This window comes from Astyanax mexicanus, chromosome 13 (assembly GCF_023375975.1).
Source record: "Astyanax mexicanus isolate ESR-SI-001 chromosome 13, AstMex3_surface, whole genome shotgun sequence".
Taxonomy (NCBI): Eukaryota; Metazoa; Chordata; class Actinopteri; order Characiformes; family Acestrorhamphidae; genus Astyanax; species Astyanax mexicanus.
This window is the reverse complement of record NC_064420.1, coordinates 2,075,581-2,090,363: the sequence shown is the minus strand read 5'-3', so window position 1 is coordinate 2,090,363 and position 14,783 is coordinate 2,075,581. Positions and strand designations below refer to the sequence as shown.

Below are 14,783 nucleotides of genomic sequence, written 5' to 3'. Positions count from 1 at the left end.
AATTGCAATTTCCAGAATATTGCCAATAAAGCTATTTTTAATTGAAAAAAATAAAATAAATTGAGAAAGAGAAAGAAAAACAAGAGGGAGAGAGAGAGAGAGAAAGAAAGAGAGAGAGCGAAATAGAGGACAGAATAGAAGTCTAATGCAGATAGAGGATGAGATACACTTCCTCCTGTATTGACCACAGTACCAGACCCTCAGAGAACTCTACTTTTAACAGTTTTATAAGATCATTATTAAAATAATAAGATAAATAATAAGATAATAAGATAAGAGTCTATCTCAGAGAAGAAGCTGAGACCATAAAACTATCGACCAAATACGTCTAAGATCTATACCATCACAGAAATCAGCTTAATCAACAATCTAATCACAACTCTTTATAAATAATTACAACTAATAACACTGTTATTCATATATTATTCATTTATCTATTTTTTGTTTTATTCATCGATATGATTTACTTTATATGTAAGGTGTGTTAATGTATATTTTTCATATTAATCGCAATTCATGCCAATAAAGCTATTTTAAATGGAAAAAAATAAATAAATTGAGAGACAGAGACAGAGACAGAGAGAGAGAGAGAAAGAGAGAGAGTACTGCTCGTGCCACACTAAAGCAAATAGGAACCATGCGATTTGAAACGTTAATAAAAGTGGTGATCAGAAACTGTGGACAGAAATGCTCAAAACACTTCGGAGTAACAAATTCAGATACTCCAAAATACCTAATTAACTTCAATATGAGGGACAATATTTTCTATTTGTTCACTCTAAAATCTCTCATATCTAGTTACTACAGAGTAGTTTTCTCATTTTCATGGATAATTCATAGCCAATACTGAATAATATGCCTAAAGATTAATAAATGAATATTAAACCTAGAGGTCAAAGGCTCAACTGATCAAAACTGCTATTAATAAAGAGGGTAAAAAGTATTTCCCACATACAGTAATGCATTATAATACAATAGCAAAGCACTGAGAGAGAGAGAGAGAGAGAGAGAGAGAGACAGTTGAAGATAGGGAGAACGGAGAGCAGAGTGATGGGGAGATGGCGGGAGCAGAGTAGAGGTGTAGTGAGAGGTGGAGAAAGTGTGTGTGTGTGTGTGAGAGTAGTGGAGCGTGATTGGCTGAGAGAAGGCTGAGGGGTGGTTTAATATTCTGAGCAGCTGCTGCTGTCTGAGTCCGCGCTTCTCTCCCCACAGACCAGCGACCAGACCACCGTGACACGACTCAGAAATGAAGCACAGAGACGGAGAGAGACTGACGTAAAGGTGGAGAGGGATGTGTATCAGGGAGAGAGGGAGGGAGGGAGAGAGAGAGAGAGCAAAATAAAGAGCAAGAGTCGTTGAATATGTGAGTGAGAGCGACTGAGAGAGAGAAAAAGGAAAGAAAGGGAGAGGGAGACGCAGCGTAAGAGAAAAAGAGAAAGCAAGAGTGTATAAGAGAAAGAGAAGAAGAGGGAAAAAGGGAGAGAGTGAGAGCAAGAAAGACAGAAACAGAAAGAGTGCATGAGAGAAAGAGAGGTAACGAGAGCAAAAGAGATTAATAGTGTGAGCAATAAAAATATAGAATGTTTGCGAAAGAGTGAGAGAGAGAGCAAAAAAGAGGGAGAGGGAAGAAAAGAGAGAGAGAGAGAGACACAGGTGTGTGTGTGCGCATGTGCAAATGAAAGAGATAAAAGAGAAAAGAGGAAGAGAGTGCGCAAGAAAATGAGAAAGCAAAAGAGTACAAAAAGAAAAGAGCAAGATCATGGAATAGAAATAAAACAGCGCAAGAGAGAGATAGAGAGAGAGAGAGAGAGAGAAATATCAAGAGGTAGAGAGAGCAAAATAAAGAGAAAAAAGAAAAGCAAGAGTTTAAGAAAGAGAACAAGAGAGAAAAAGTGAGAGAGAAAGAGAACAAGAAAAAGAAAACAGTAGAGAGCAATAAACAGAGAGAAAGAGACAGGGCAGAGTGGTCCTGATCTCAATGTTTTTAGACTTTGGGAGGAAGCCGGAGAAAACATGGAAACTCCACTCAGATAGGGACTTGAACCCAAGACCCCAGTGCTGGGAGGCAAACGTGTTAACCACTAAACCACCGTGCCGCAAGACCACATACTGTATTTTAATTAACTGCTGGGCCTATGTGTTGTAGGCTGTAAGAGCAAGCATCACTTTCTGAGCTGCTGTGTTTGCTATGTGAAATACTGTCCATTCAAAATGAAGACTAGGGATGAGTTGTAAGTGCTGATGGATTAATGGATGCCATATGAACGTCATTGTGATGAACGTCACTAAATGAAAAGAGCTGCCCATGCGTCAGGATTTAATGCACTCGGGCAGCATCTAACATCTTTCCTTTTTTCCTCCTCCTCCTCCTCACAAAGTCTCCTCCACTCTCCCCAGCAGCTCCGTCCAGAGCGACAGCTCCACAAACTTCATCATGCACGGCTGAGCTGGCCTGAAGGACCCACAGGCCTTCACCAAAACAGGAGAGCACAGGAAAAAAAAAAGCAGAAACGACTGGCTTTATTTTGTCCTTTCAGGCATCTGTGAAGCGCGTGAGCAGCATAGCTTTGGGTTTAGTGGGTTTAGTGGGATCTGATGAAAAGGGTGGAGTGATGAGTGATGGCTGAAAGAGTCGTCCACACTTCTGCTTCCCCCGCATTCCTCCAAAACTCACTGGAGCTGTTTTTACAAGGAAAACAAACCAACGCTGACTTGCTTTATTTTACAATACGGTCCAATAAGTTCAGAGAGAGGCGAGGAACGCCTACATAAAAACACCAAATATGAGCTTTACTACAGTACAGTACAGTACAGTGAAGTACTACAGTGCAGCTGGAGACAGTACAGAGGCAGACTCATCATGTTAAAGCCGACTGCAGTGCAGAAGAAGTAGATACACAGCGCTGTCTCTGTGTCTGTGTGAGTGACAGGCTGCTGCTGCCTGAGAAGGGCAAGAGAGGGGGAGGAACAGGAATAAACTCGAGTAAACATCATGGCCTCCATCATCCACATGGTTGGGCACGTGCTTGTAAACGTGAGCACGTGTGGAAAGCTGTGCTCCTCAGTCCAGCACAGTTTAACAATGCAGATGTTTCCAGTTACAGCTGAATTCAGGTTTTTAATTCCAGAAAAAGACATTTAAATGCTGATTTAAAGGGCCGATTACTGTTGTTTTGCAGTTTTCCTCAGGTTTTCAGAGCTCGGTGCTGAGCTCTTGATTGGTCCAGAGACAGCACGGGGGCGGGAGCGGGACTGGTGATGTCATGGTGATGGCCTCATTACTCTGTGTGTAATACATCTATATAATACAGGAGTTTCACATTTTGAACTGAATTACTGAAATAAGGTAATTTTTCAAAGATATACATTTTTTTTTAGATTATCTTGATTATCCTATTAATTTAAGTAATTCAATTAATCAAATAAATTATATTAACCCTATTAGCCCTATGGTTTATCCCTAGATGAAAGTTTTTATTTCTTTATTTGTTCTGGATGTTACTTTATTATGATGTTCTTGTGTTTCTTATATAAAATAGTGGTCAATGGATGTAAACACCCACAGAGTTTGGTTTCAGACCACTGGAGGAGGAGGATCCGAGTGGGTCGTGTTCTTCAATAATGAATGTAAGATTCAGTATTTGAGGATTTTGGTTCTTTAGCTGGATGGAGATCATGGTGGTGGTGCTGCTGCTGGTCCCCAGTGATAAGGCTAACTAACATGAGATGTCACCATGGTGACCATACAACAACAACGTGATATCTCTTTCAGAACACACAAGCCTGAGCCGACTCCGCGCGCGCGCACACACACACACACACACACACACAAGCGTGACATAACCTCCATTGTAACGCAACCTGCTTCCCACTGAGTAATGACCCACTCACTTCGCCTACCACCCTTCCTCTGTTCACCAGTGATCACAATGCCTGGAAGCAGAGCTGCGGCCGAAACAAGCGCAGGAACCGGCCGCCCTGAGACGGGACACGCAGGCCTGGAAGCAGAGCTGCGGCCGAAACAAGCGCAGGAACCGGCCGCCCTGAGACGGGACACGCAGGCCTGGGAGATAGAGCTGGGCGATTAATCGATTTTATCGATCAATTCGAATTTACAGTTAAGTTTTTAAATCAGTGATGGTTTGCAGAGTCATGTCTGTCATCTGCTGGTGTTGATCCACTGTGTTTTATTATCAAGTCTAAAGTCAGTGCAGTTTTGTTTTCCCACAAAATCTTACAGTACTTTATCAACTTTTATGGAGTAACAGATTTCATTTTCCAGCAGGACTTGGCACTCTGCCCACACTGCAAAAATTATCAGAATAATCAGAATAATCAGAAACACTAAAATAAGGCAACTTTTCAATTATATTAATTTTTTTTTAGATGCACTAGTGTATCTTGATCATCCCATTACTTCAATTAATCAAATTAATTCAATTAACCCTATTAGCCCTTTCATTTGGGTTTTCCCCAAATGAAAGTATTTACTTCTTTAATTGTTCTTAATGCTACTTTATTAGAATGTGATTTTATCGTTTAATTTGAATTTACAGTTAAGGACGATGTGTTTTTATGAGTTTTTATGAGTTTTTATGAGTTTTAACTCCCCTGTGGGCTCCCGTAGTTCAGAGTGAGCTTGAAATGTCTTTACTTAATAGCCTATTAAATTGTACTTGTTTTCTATTTAACCGTTTTTATCAAAAATGGCACCATTTTTTTATATTTCTAATATGTTTTTTTGAGGGTGTGTTTGTTTATTTATTTATTTATTTATTTATTTTTAAGTTTGAGTGTGCATTGTGCAACAGGACACGAACAGGCATCGGGCCCCAGCAGGGCCACAGAGCCGCAGGGCTACTAAAAGCCTGTAACCATAATTCTCACACTGAAGCAGCAGCGCTAATAAGGAGGACGCTCTGCGGGAGAAGCGCTTCAACAAGAACAGAAGTGATTTAAATCCAGACCTCCACAATCAGCACCTCCAAGCATCCTGCTCACGTCTCACACCCCATAAACCACATGGTGAATTACACCAGAACAGCCACTCATCTCCTTAATAACTCACTAAACTGTACAGCCAGAAATTAGCGAGAGAACCAGAGGAGCGAGAGCTGAAACATGGAGAAGAACAAATAAAGAGAAACGTGGGTGGAGGACAAGAGGACAGAACTAGTAGATACACTTCAGTTTCTGAATCAGTTTCTCTGATTGTGCTATTTATAGGTTTATCTTTGAGTAAAATGAACATTGTTGTTTTATTCTATAAACTACAGACAACATTTCTCCCAAATTCCAAATAAAAATACTTTTTAATTTAGAGCATTTATTTACAGAAAATGAGAAATGACTGAAATAACAAAAAAGATGCAGAACTTTCAGACCTCAAATAATGCAAAGAAATCAACAAGTTCATATTCATAAAGTAGTTTTAAGAGTTCAGAAATAATCAATATTTGGAGGAATATTCCTGGTTGGTTTTTAATCACAGCTTTTTTCATGCATCTTGGCATCATGTTCTCCTCCACCAGTCTTACACACTGCTTTTGGATAACTTTATGCTGCTTTACTCCTGGTTTGAAGGCTTGTGAACACCCATCTTCCTCTTGATTATATTCCATTATATTATATTAAATTTAAGTGTTATTTTTTGACAGATACATTCACTTCAAAAAATTCCGAACAAAATTTATAAGAGACAGTGGACAGTCACACATGCTATTGAAATTATTTTTTTATTTTTGCAAGGTCTCCCCACAAAACAAACAAACCAAAAAATATTGGATGACCAACTTCATCTGGAATCTGTTTAAAGCTGATAATGGCCCCCAATAATATTCCTTTATAACTGAAAATACATACAAATATAATAAGGTCAGGAGAAGATGCGCCAATTTTCACTTCAGAGCAGGACCACCTGTAGAGCGGTTCCAAAAAGTAGGTAGGACACTTGTTAGCCCAGAGGCATCACATCCTAAATTAAAATTTTCAGTTTTTCAGTTTGTGGTGATAAAATTCAGAAGCTGAATCTGTTCGTCTGTTCTGATCTGAAGGAATACGTTAATGTTTAATACGTCTCATGTCAGTGAGGAAACCATCGTTAGGTTCCTCTTTGAAGTGGGATTCGCTCCAACATTGAGCTTTCGCTGGAAATAACGTGTCAATTAGACGTTAAAGAGATCTTTAAAAAAGAGCTATAAAAAAAAGAGCTAAGAGAGAAACGGTCATCACTACATCCGGGATAATTAAGAGCTTGATTAGGCTGGAAGTCATTTTTCGGATGTGTTTCAGAGTCTTGCAGGAATTGGCTGTTCCTGTAAAAGTGTAATTATGTCTTAGGATGAAGTATTCAATTCCACGCGAGAGAAGCGCCTCAGCAGTCGCGCAGCTGAAGTCGAACAATACTGGCACATCCATTTGCGCGAAAGCGGCGGGAAAACCGTGCAACAGTTTCAGATCCTCCTACAAAGGAATTTCACAGCAGAACTAAACCCACCTGCCTGCCCTCGCACACGAGGTTATCAATCCTGAACCTCAGCAGATCAAAAAAACCTACAATCAAACTAATATTCAGCAAGAAGAAAATCAAAATATCATTGTTTAGTTGTCACAGATATTATCTTTTGTGACACTGTTAAGTAGGCCAGTTACGATAACAAAATTATTGCGATAAACAATATTATTCCAACTCTGGAAAAAATAAAGAAAGCACTTAAAATCAAGAGGAAGATGGATGATCACAAGCCATCAAACCACCAAACTGAACTGCTTGAATTTTTGCACCAGGAGTAAAGCAGCATAAAGTTATCCAAAAGCAGTGTGTAAGACTGGTGGAGGAGAAGAACATGATGCCAAGATGCATAAAAACCAGGGTTATTCCACCAAATATTGATTTCTGAACTCTAAACATAAAAACCCCAGTCGAGTGAACTGCCTAGTCTCGCACCGGCTGCAGAGCGTAGTACGGCACCGAGCTCAAGTTTAAAGCACTGAGGTCTCCTAGTAACCCCCCGACTCTTTGAGCTCGCCTGTTCTCAGAAACACAGGAGACTCATCAATGATTGAGACCACCTGAATTAAACATGAGTCCTGAGCAACAGGAAGGCAAGGCGTGCCGTGCACTCGCACACACACTTACACAAACACACACACACACACTTACACACACACACACACTTACAGACACACAGTGTGGCTGGTGTGGAACCGAAGAGAGGGAACGAATTGGACTTGTTCAAACATTCGCTGCAAATCAATGGGAAATCCCTGTGCTGAAGCAGCACGTGGTCAATATGCTGGTAATTGCTCCGTCCTCACAGCAGCTCCAGCAGTACCAGCAGTACCCGGGCGATTTAAAGGCCTGAATCTGAGAGAGAAACACCGAAATATTCAGGGATGTCACGTTTCTAAAGCCCTGCTGTCCTGATAAAGGAAGTGAAGCCCTTTGGGTCAGAGGGAGAGATAACATTTTCACAGAGCGAGAGCAGAAAGCCAACTGCTTTCATATGTCAACACCTCTCCACCATTCGCTGAGTCATTATCCAGCGCAGCACAGCAAACCCGGGGTTTAAGAGTGTAATTGAATCAATTAGGCTTGGGCTCAAATCTCAACTGTAAGCCTGGCGGCTTTTACAGACTTAAAACACCCTGCCGTAATACCACCTTAAACCAGCGCTACAACTATAACATAATACCACCTTAAACCGGGCTCAATCTCTGGAAAAAAAAAATAAGACACCACTTAAAAATTATGAGTTTCTTTGATTTCACCAAACTCAAAACCTCTGGAATATAATCAAGAGGAAGATGGATGATCACAAACCATCAAACCACCAAACTGAACTGCTTGAATTTTTACACCAGGAGTAAAGCAGCATAAAGTTATCCAAAAGCAGTGTGTAAGACTGGTGGAGGAGAACATGATGCCAAGATAAATGTGAAAAAAAACTTGGATTAAAAACTCTTTATTGATTTATGAACGTATATATGAATATGAACTTCTTTTTTTTTTTGCATTATCGAATAAATGCTCTAAATGACAATATGTTTATTTGGAATTTGGGTTTTTAGTTTAGGTAGAATTTGGGTAGTTTATAGAATAAAACAACAACGTTCATTTTACTCAAAAATAAACCTATACATAGCAAAAAAAAAAAAATATATATATATATATATATATATATTAATTTCAATAATATACTAATATACTACTGTAACATAATAATATTGATTAGAGAATATTTAGGTGTTACAATGCATTGAAATTTGGGATGTTTGATATGACCATAAACCAATATCACAATATTATAGATCATAATTCTTTTTTATATTTATTTATATATGTAGAGACAGAGACAGAGAATTCTTTTTATATAAACTAAAATTTCCATTTTATTAAAATGCTTAACCCTTACCAAGTTTTAACAAAAAGAACACGTTTAATTATACCTGATTAATCACATAATATTGTTTAGGATTAATCAATCAACACCACTAATGACAATACAGTAACTATTATCACATTGTCCACATTGCTCTACTGAAGGTAAGATAAAGACGTAAGTAGCACTCACACTAGAACAATAATCTACTTAACTAATACAAAGTCCTGCTGTATTTCAGTCACTCCAGCAGCTCTCGGTGTAAATCAGAGTGCACTTACAGCGCACGAGTACAGACTCCAGCTGTGGTGCAGCTACAGGCAGGAGCAGTGCATTATGGGAGGGTGGGAAAGTGTGGGAAAAGAGGGGAATGGGAGAAATGTAGGTGACATCTGGGTTTGTGATCAAAGATCATTACGTACAGCACTTTAATAGCTGGGGGCAAGGTGCATCAGTACGTGTGTGTGTGTGTGTGTGTGTGTGTGTGTTCAGTCACCTAAGGTGCCCTATGTAATGTAGCCTGGCGGTGTTCACTGAAGCAACACATGACTGCGTAGAGACGAAGACGATGATGAAGCAGCAACACACTCTCACAGTCTCATAAGCACTCACATTAAAATTATAAGGCTTGTTTGACCTCCCTCTCTCCCTCTCTCTCTCTCTCTCTTTCTCTTTCTCTCTTTTTCTCTCTCTTTCTTACACACACACACACACACACTTGCATGCACACTCCAAGGCAGGGCCACAAACACACATGTGCACACTTACACAATACACACCTGATCCTTCAATGTCCTGAAGGCACGTATCTCAGCTGCTATTTACAGAGCCTATTTGCAGGCTAATTATTTCTATTCAGCAGCATAAGCTCCGGTCACACTTCCATTTCCTCTCGTGAAGCGTCTACCTGTAGCTTGATTTCTGAATTTCAGGCCTGGAGGGGTCAGCATTACTAGGGATGCAAATAAAGATTATTTTAGTTGTTGATTTTTTTTCAATAAGTCGATTAGTCCGTGATTATTTCTGCTTTATAACAACAGAAACAGACGAACGTTAAACAGATTTAAATTAACTTTAAATGGCAAGAAAATATTTAAAGCCAATGTTCAGAAAGTGTGAGACTTCTGGGATTTAGTGCCCTCTCTGGTGAGAATGGGTAATTGCACCGAGCAAGCGTGCGGAAGAATAATTTTAAACTGAGCGGGTGTGATGCGGTCTCTTTTCAGAGCGGATGAATCCGAATCCAGGTTATGTTCATTCAAAGAGAGACAGAGACAGAGAGAGCTCAGTCAGAAACTTTACTTCTTTGTTTCTTTGGTCTGAAGTCTCCAATGCTCCACCAGCCGCTCGCGTTCAGTAAAACTGAGCCGGATCCTCTTTTAGAGGCTGTATGTGTGACGTAAGTACGTAAAATTGAGTGACGTGGCCAGAACAAGAAGAACTCCCACAAAAAGCGACTCAACACCCCAGTTTTTAGAATGAATATGTCTTTGTAATTATCAGTACAGTGATGGCGGAGCTCGGAGCTGAAGTTAGTGTTATAGGATGAAACCCGTGGTTTTCAATAAGCTTCTTGTGCACTTTTTAAGTTATTAATGCCTGGTTTTAAATGTCAGGGCTCTCTGGATTCTAGCAAAGAGGTGTGGAGCTAATTTGAGCTGGATACCGGAGGAAAAAGTGATTTATCGGGGTAAATTATGCCCCGTGTCACCCAGTCTGAAGGGTGTTTGGGACAAACTGTTAAAATTGCTGGATCTCTGAACGCTGTGGGAGAACGGAGGTGTGCTATTCATCAAAGGTAAGAACTTTTTACCATGTTTTACTACAACAAAAGTACATTTTACACCAGCGTTCTCCTCTAAGCAGTGTAAGTGTAAGCATGCTCATGTTGCCTGTGTTGCAGCTTTTAAAGTAATTCAACACCGCTCCGAACACAAGCATCTCCGTTGCTACGCACAGTAAACATTGTTTTCCCTCCCTGCATCCATTAGTGAAGGGCACTTAGGAATGTCAAAGCGCTAAAGAAATGATGGATGGTCTCAATTTCCACCCTGACTGGTGGCAAAGATTAATGAATTCAATCTAAATACAAACATCTCAACGCGGCCGAGACCAAAGATAAGACCATCAGGATGGAGCTGATGGTAAATGTCACTTGCACAGAGGCTTTGTGTCTGTTTACACACAGATAAAGATTGGCTGAGAGACGGGATAATCGGTAGTGATGGGAGCGATTGGGCCGATGGGGGCGATGGTATCAGTATCAGGTCAGTATCAGCAGAAAATGGTTAATTGACTGATTATCAGAGAGAAAAAAATAGAAAATGATGATCTGATTTAATATCCAATCTAATAATAAATCTTATACTGAAACACACACACGTACACAATCCAGATCTCAGTATTGGATTACCATGGGCAGCAGTTAATACTGTGGATTTCAATAATAAATTATTATTGGTATTAATAGATTTTTGATAGTTGATATATTTTTATAATTGGATCATTATGGCAAATCAACCTGTAGTCTAGATTACAACGTTTGATTGTCATAGGTATCAGCCAATACTGCAGATTACCATATCAGATAATTATGAGTATACAAATTATAGGTATAGCCTACTAATTATGAGTATACTCCAAATTTCAATATCAGATCTTTATGGCAATCAACTTGTATATACTTGTACATATTTCCATATAATCCATATTTTAATATTGGATTGCTATGGGTATCAGCCGATACTGCAGTTTATCATATTGGATACTTAATAAATAAATAAATTAAAAGCAATAAATAAATTCTGGGAAAATATATTGAACAGTCATGTGTGTTTACAGTTAGATCCAGGACTAGTGTACTAGTTAGTGGGTTTTGGCAAAACGAAAACCACAGAAAATCACAATCAGCAGCATCACATCACATCAATTTCTTAATCCATCAGTCCATCCCATCCAGAACCTCAGGGCGCAAGAACCCAAAACAACATACAAACAGTATATATGTATTAAAAGTATATAATCTATCCTCTATCATATAAAACGCACCAACCAATTCCAATATTTTGGTTATTATGATGCCAATCCTCAATACTTTTAATCCAATTCACTTTGGGCCAAGACCAAGATCAGGACCAAGACCAAAATCAAGACCAAAATCAAGATCAAGACCAAAATCAAGACCAAAATCAAGATCAAGACCAAAATAAAGACCAAGACCAAGATAAAGACCAAAATCAATCCTTGAAGTTGAGATGGTTCATAAAACCCAAAAACCCATCCTTTCACAGCATCAGAAAAGCAGAAAAAGCAGAGCATCACTACTAACCTGGCTTGACTGTCTTCATGCGGATTGGCTCCCGGAAGTGCCGGATCACTGCCAGGGTGTCCCGGTTGGTAAGGCCACTCACGGGCGTCCCGTTCACCTCCAAGAGTACATCCCCAGGGCCGGGCAACCTGCCCACGTGACACACCACGGCCTCGGACAGCACCTGGCCCAGGTACGGGAACTCCCCATGCTCGGCACCACCTCGTATCTCCACCACGGTGCTCAGCTCTCCGCCGTTACCCCAGGACACGGCACACTCCTGCACTTTACTAGACCAGTGTTTCTTCTTCTTCAGTGTCTTTGACATGGTTTATGGCTTATCCGTCTTCGCAACAAACAAAGAAATAAGAAGAGACTTCAAGCTCCTGAAGATGCCCTAGCACGGAGCCCTGTGGTACGCCACTCCTTTTCTTCCTTCTTCTCCTTCTCGTTCTCTATCTATTTTCAGATGGTTCCACCTCACTCAAGATTAAGACAATAGTGATGATGCTGATGCTGCACAGGTTGCAGTTCAGCTATTCCCATTTCTTAAAGAGATGGAATTCCTAAAATCCTGCAGGTATCATCATCTCTTTCTAACCTTTTCCTTTCCAGGATTCAAGGTGGGATGAGACAGGAAGGAAAGGGAAGTCCACAAGTCCACAGGTACAAATAAATTGGCTATTAGCAGCCTAACCCACAGGTGTGCAGCAGGTAGATACTCCACAGGATAGAATAGAAGAATGAGAAGATAGAAAACATCCACTTCCACTTACTTCTTGGGAATGTTTAGGCGAATAGCTTTACTGGTTCTGGGTTTCAGTAAGTCTGAGTAAGTTACTCCAAGCAATGGGAAATTTAAGCAGGTGTGTATTAAATATAAAGGAAAAATATAATATATGTTTATATATAAAAAGAAAACAATGTTCACCAGTGTACCTGTCTCTATAGGAAACAGTATCCAGCCCTTTCCAGTGAGGAAACGTGAGCTCCGCCGCGCACCTGCTCCAGTAACCGGAGCCTACGCTCGCTTGTTGCCGGTCGACCGAGTGCGGACACCGGGTAACGACACGGGCTGTGCCGGGCTCGCGGGACCGTGTTTGCTCCGGTTCACCGTCCCCGCCCGCAGCTCACCGCCGTCCGCTCCACTTCCCCGCTTCCTCCCGTCCGGTCCGCCGGAGAAACGCCCCCTCGCGCCCGGTTCCTCGTGCTCTCCGCGCGGCCGGTTTTACCCGCTCGGTCTCCGCAGCTGGACAGAAGAGAGTCGCTCAGAAACTTCAGCCGCTCCGCTCACCTCCCACTATTACAGCACAGGGGGCGGGGCCTGGGAGTGGCGCCTTCAGCAGCCAATAGAAAGAGAGCACTGGACTGGGAGAAGAGTGTGAGCCAATACAGGTGGGCGGAGTTTAACAAGCGTTGTTTTTCATTCTTTCCACACCTGCATTCCGCGCCAAGCCCCGCCTCCTGCAACATGATTGGCTGATGTAGTCACCCTCAGACAAGTACAAAGTCCAATAAGCTTCACATTTAAATTAGAAACACCTTCTAATTTAATGTTTTTCTTTATTATCCTTCATTTCTTTATTTCATTTATATAAAAATATTAAATACATTAAAAAAAAAAAACAATGGAGGGACTCATATTGAATGATGTAGTAAACAGTAAAAAAAAGTGTTTTGTCCTCCATAATCCCCTGATCTAAACCTGATAAACTAAGGTTTATTATCATTTTAAAATATTTATTTATTTATTTATTTATTTATTTATTTATTTATTTATTTTCGCACAACATACAATCCAAAACACAAAAGAAAACACAAATTAGGTCGCAAACAAAGATACAAAAATACAAAAGCAAAAACATAAAAAAAAAACCTAAACAAAAAAACAAAATCTTTCAGACTCTTTTAAAATATCTATGGATTTATGACTTTTTTTTTATAGTGCCATAATATTTTATGTGCAATTTCAAAACATTAACACATGCAGTCAAACAATAATACTTTAACATCACCAAACCATATTTAACAAAAATAATTAAATCGCTACAGCACAATATTATTTTATTTTAGTAATAATATAAAGAAATAATATTTATGTGTATTTTTTCAAAAATATAATAAACTGTTTAAATTGCAGAAGCGTTCCTCTTCTGAGTCTAACCAATCAGATTGGAGGAGTGGACATTTCTGGCCAATCGGAAAGTCGCTGGGCGGAGCTTTAGGGAGAACAAGCGGGGAAAAAAACAGCTCATTCATAATCACTAGCAAACAAGGGATTCGTTCCAAGACTTTTTTCAAATTAACAATGTATAATTTAACAAAATGAACGATTTATTTTTACTGGTTTAATGCACAAATATGGACTACGTAAACGATGTAAGCAAATTCCTTATATAACAATATATTTTATTTATTTTTGTGTATATAAAATATATCATTTTAAATGTATTTCATGTAATATATGTAGAGATTATAATTTGTAGTAATTTGTCTGATATAGATATTATTGTTACTGCAACACGTGATTTTATTTCTAGGATTAATAGCGTGATTTATTTGTCTATACTTTCAAGAAAAAGGAGGAAAGGGAATTACTGATTTTTTTATAGCATGGCCTCTTTAGCTATATGCAGTAAGACAGTAAAAAAAATAAGGAACAAACAAACCAAATATTTTACAAACAGCAATTTCCAGGCTGTAGATGTGTGAAGATCCTTACACTGCATAAATTAACATAAGTTTAAAAGAGTTTATAGACGTTAAACTGAAGCAGTTCACTGAAAACGTGTTGTATAATAGGCCCATCTACTGGTATAATCCTGTAATTACAGCTGAAACACAAAACTCTCTTTTAGCTGATTTCAGATGGTTTCAATGAGGCTGAAGAGCTTTCTGTTCCAGGAGAAAATATTTATATTGATTTAATATCAATATAATATGTAATATAATATGTTAATATTAAATATATATAATATATAATATTAAAATAACATGCATTTTTGTCCACAGCATAGTCATTGTTTAAAATTAAATAATAAATATAAAAAAAAAATACTCTAAATTAACATGAGTGATTATTAAAAATATAGAGG

The 14,783-nt window shown here is 39.2% G+C and overlaps 1 protein-coding gene across 2 annotated transcripts in view; it reads right to left on the bottom strand.

The window, feature by feature from the left end:
• The window catches only part of magi3a (membrane associated guanylate kinase, WW and PDZ domain containing 3a), a 200,525-nt gene extending 187,552 nt beyond the window's left edge, over positions 1-12,973 (bottom strand). Inside the window, exon 1 of one of the 2 annotated variants that reach the window (XM_022677132.2) lies at positions 11,710-12,973. In XM_022677132.2, coding sequence (XP_022532853.2) covers positions 11,710-12,016 — 307 coding nt within the window. In that variant the 5' untranslated portion in view covers positions 12,017-12,973. The remainder of the gene's footprint in view (positions 1-11,709) is intronic. The other variant, XM_022677131.2, reaches the window with a different exon arrangement.
• Between the last annotated feature and the right edge of the window lie 1,810 nt (positions 12,974-14,783).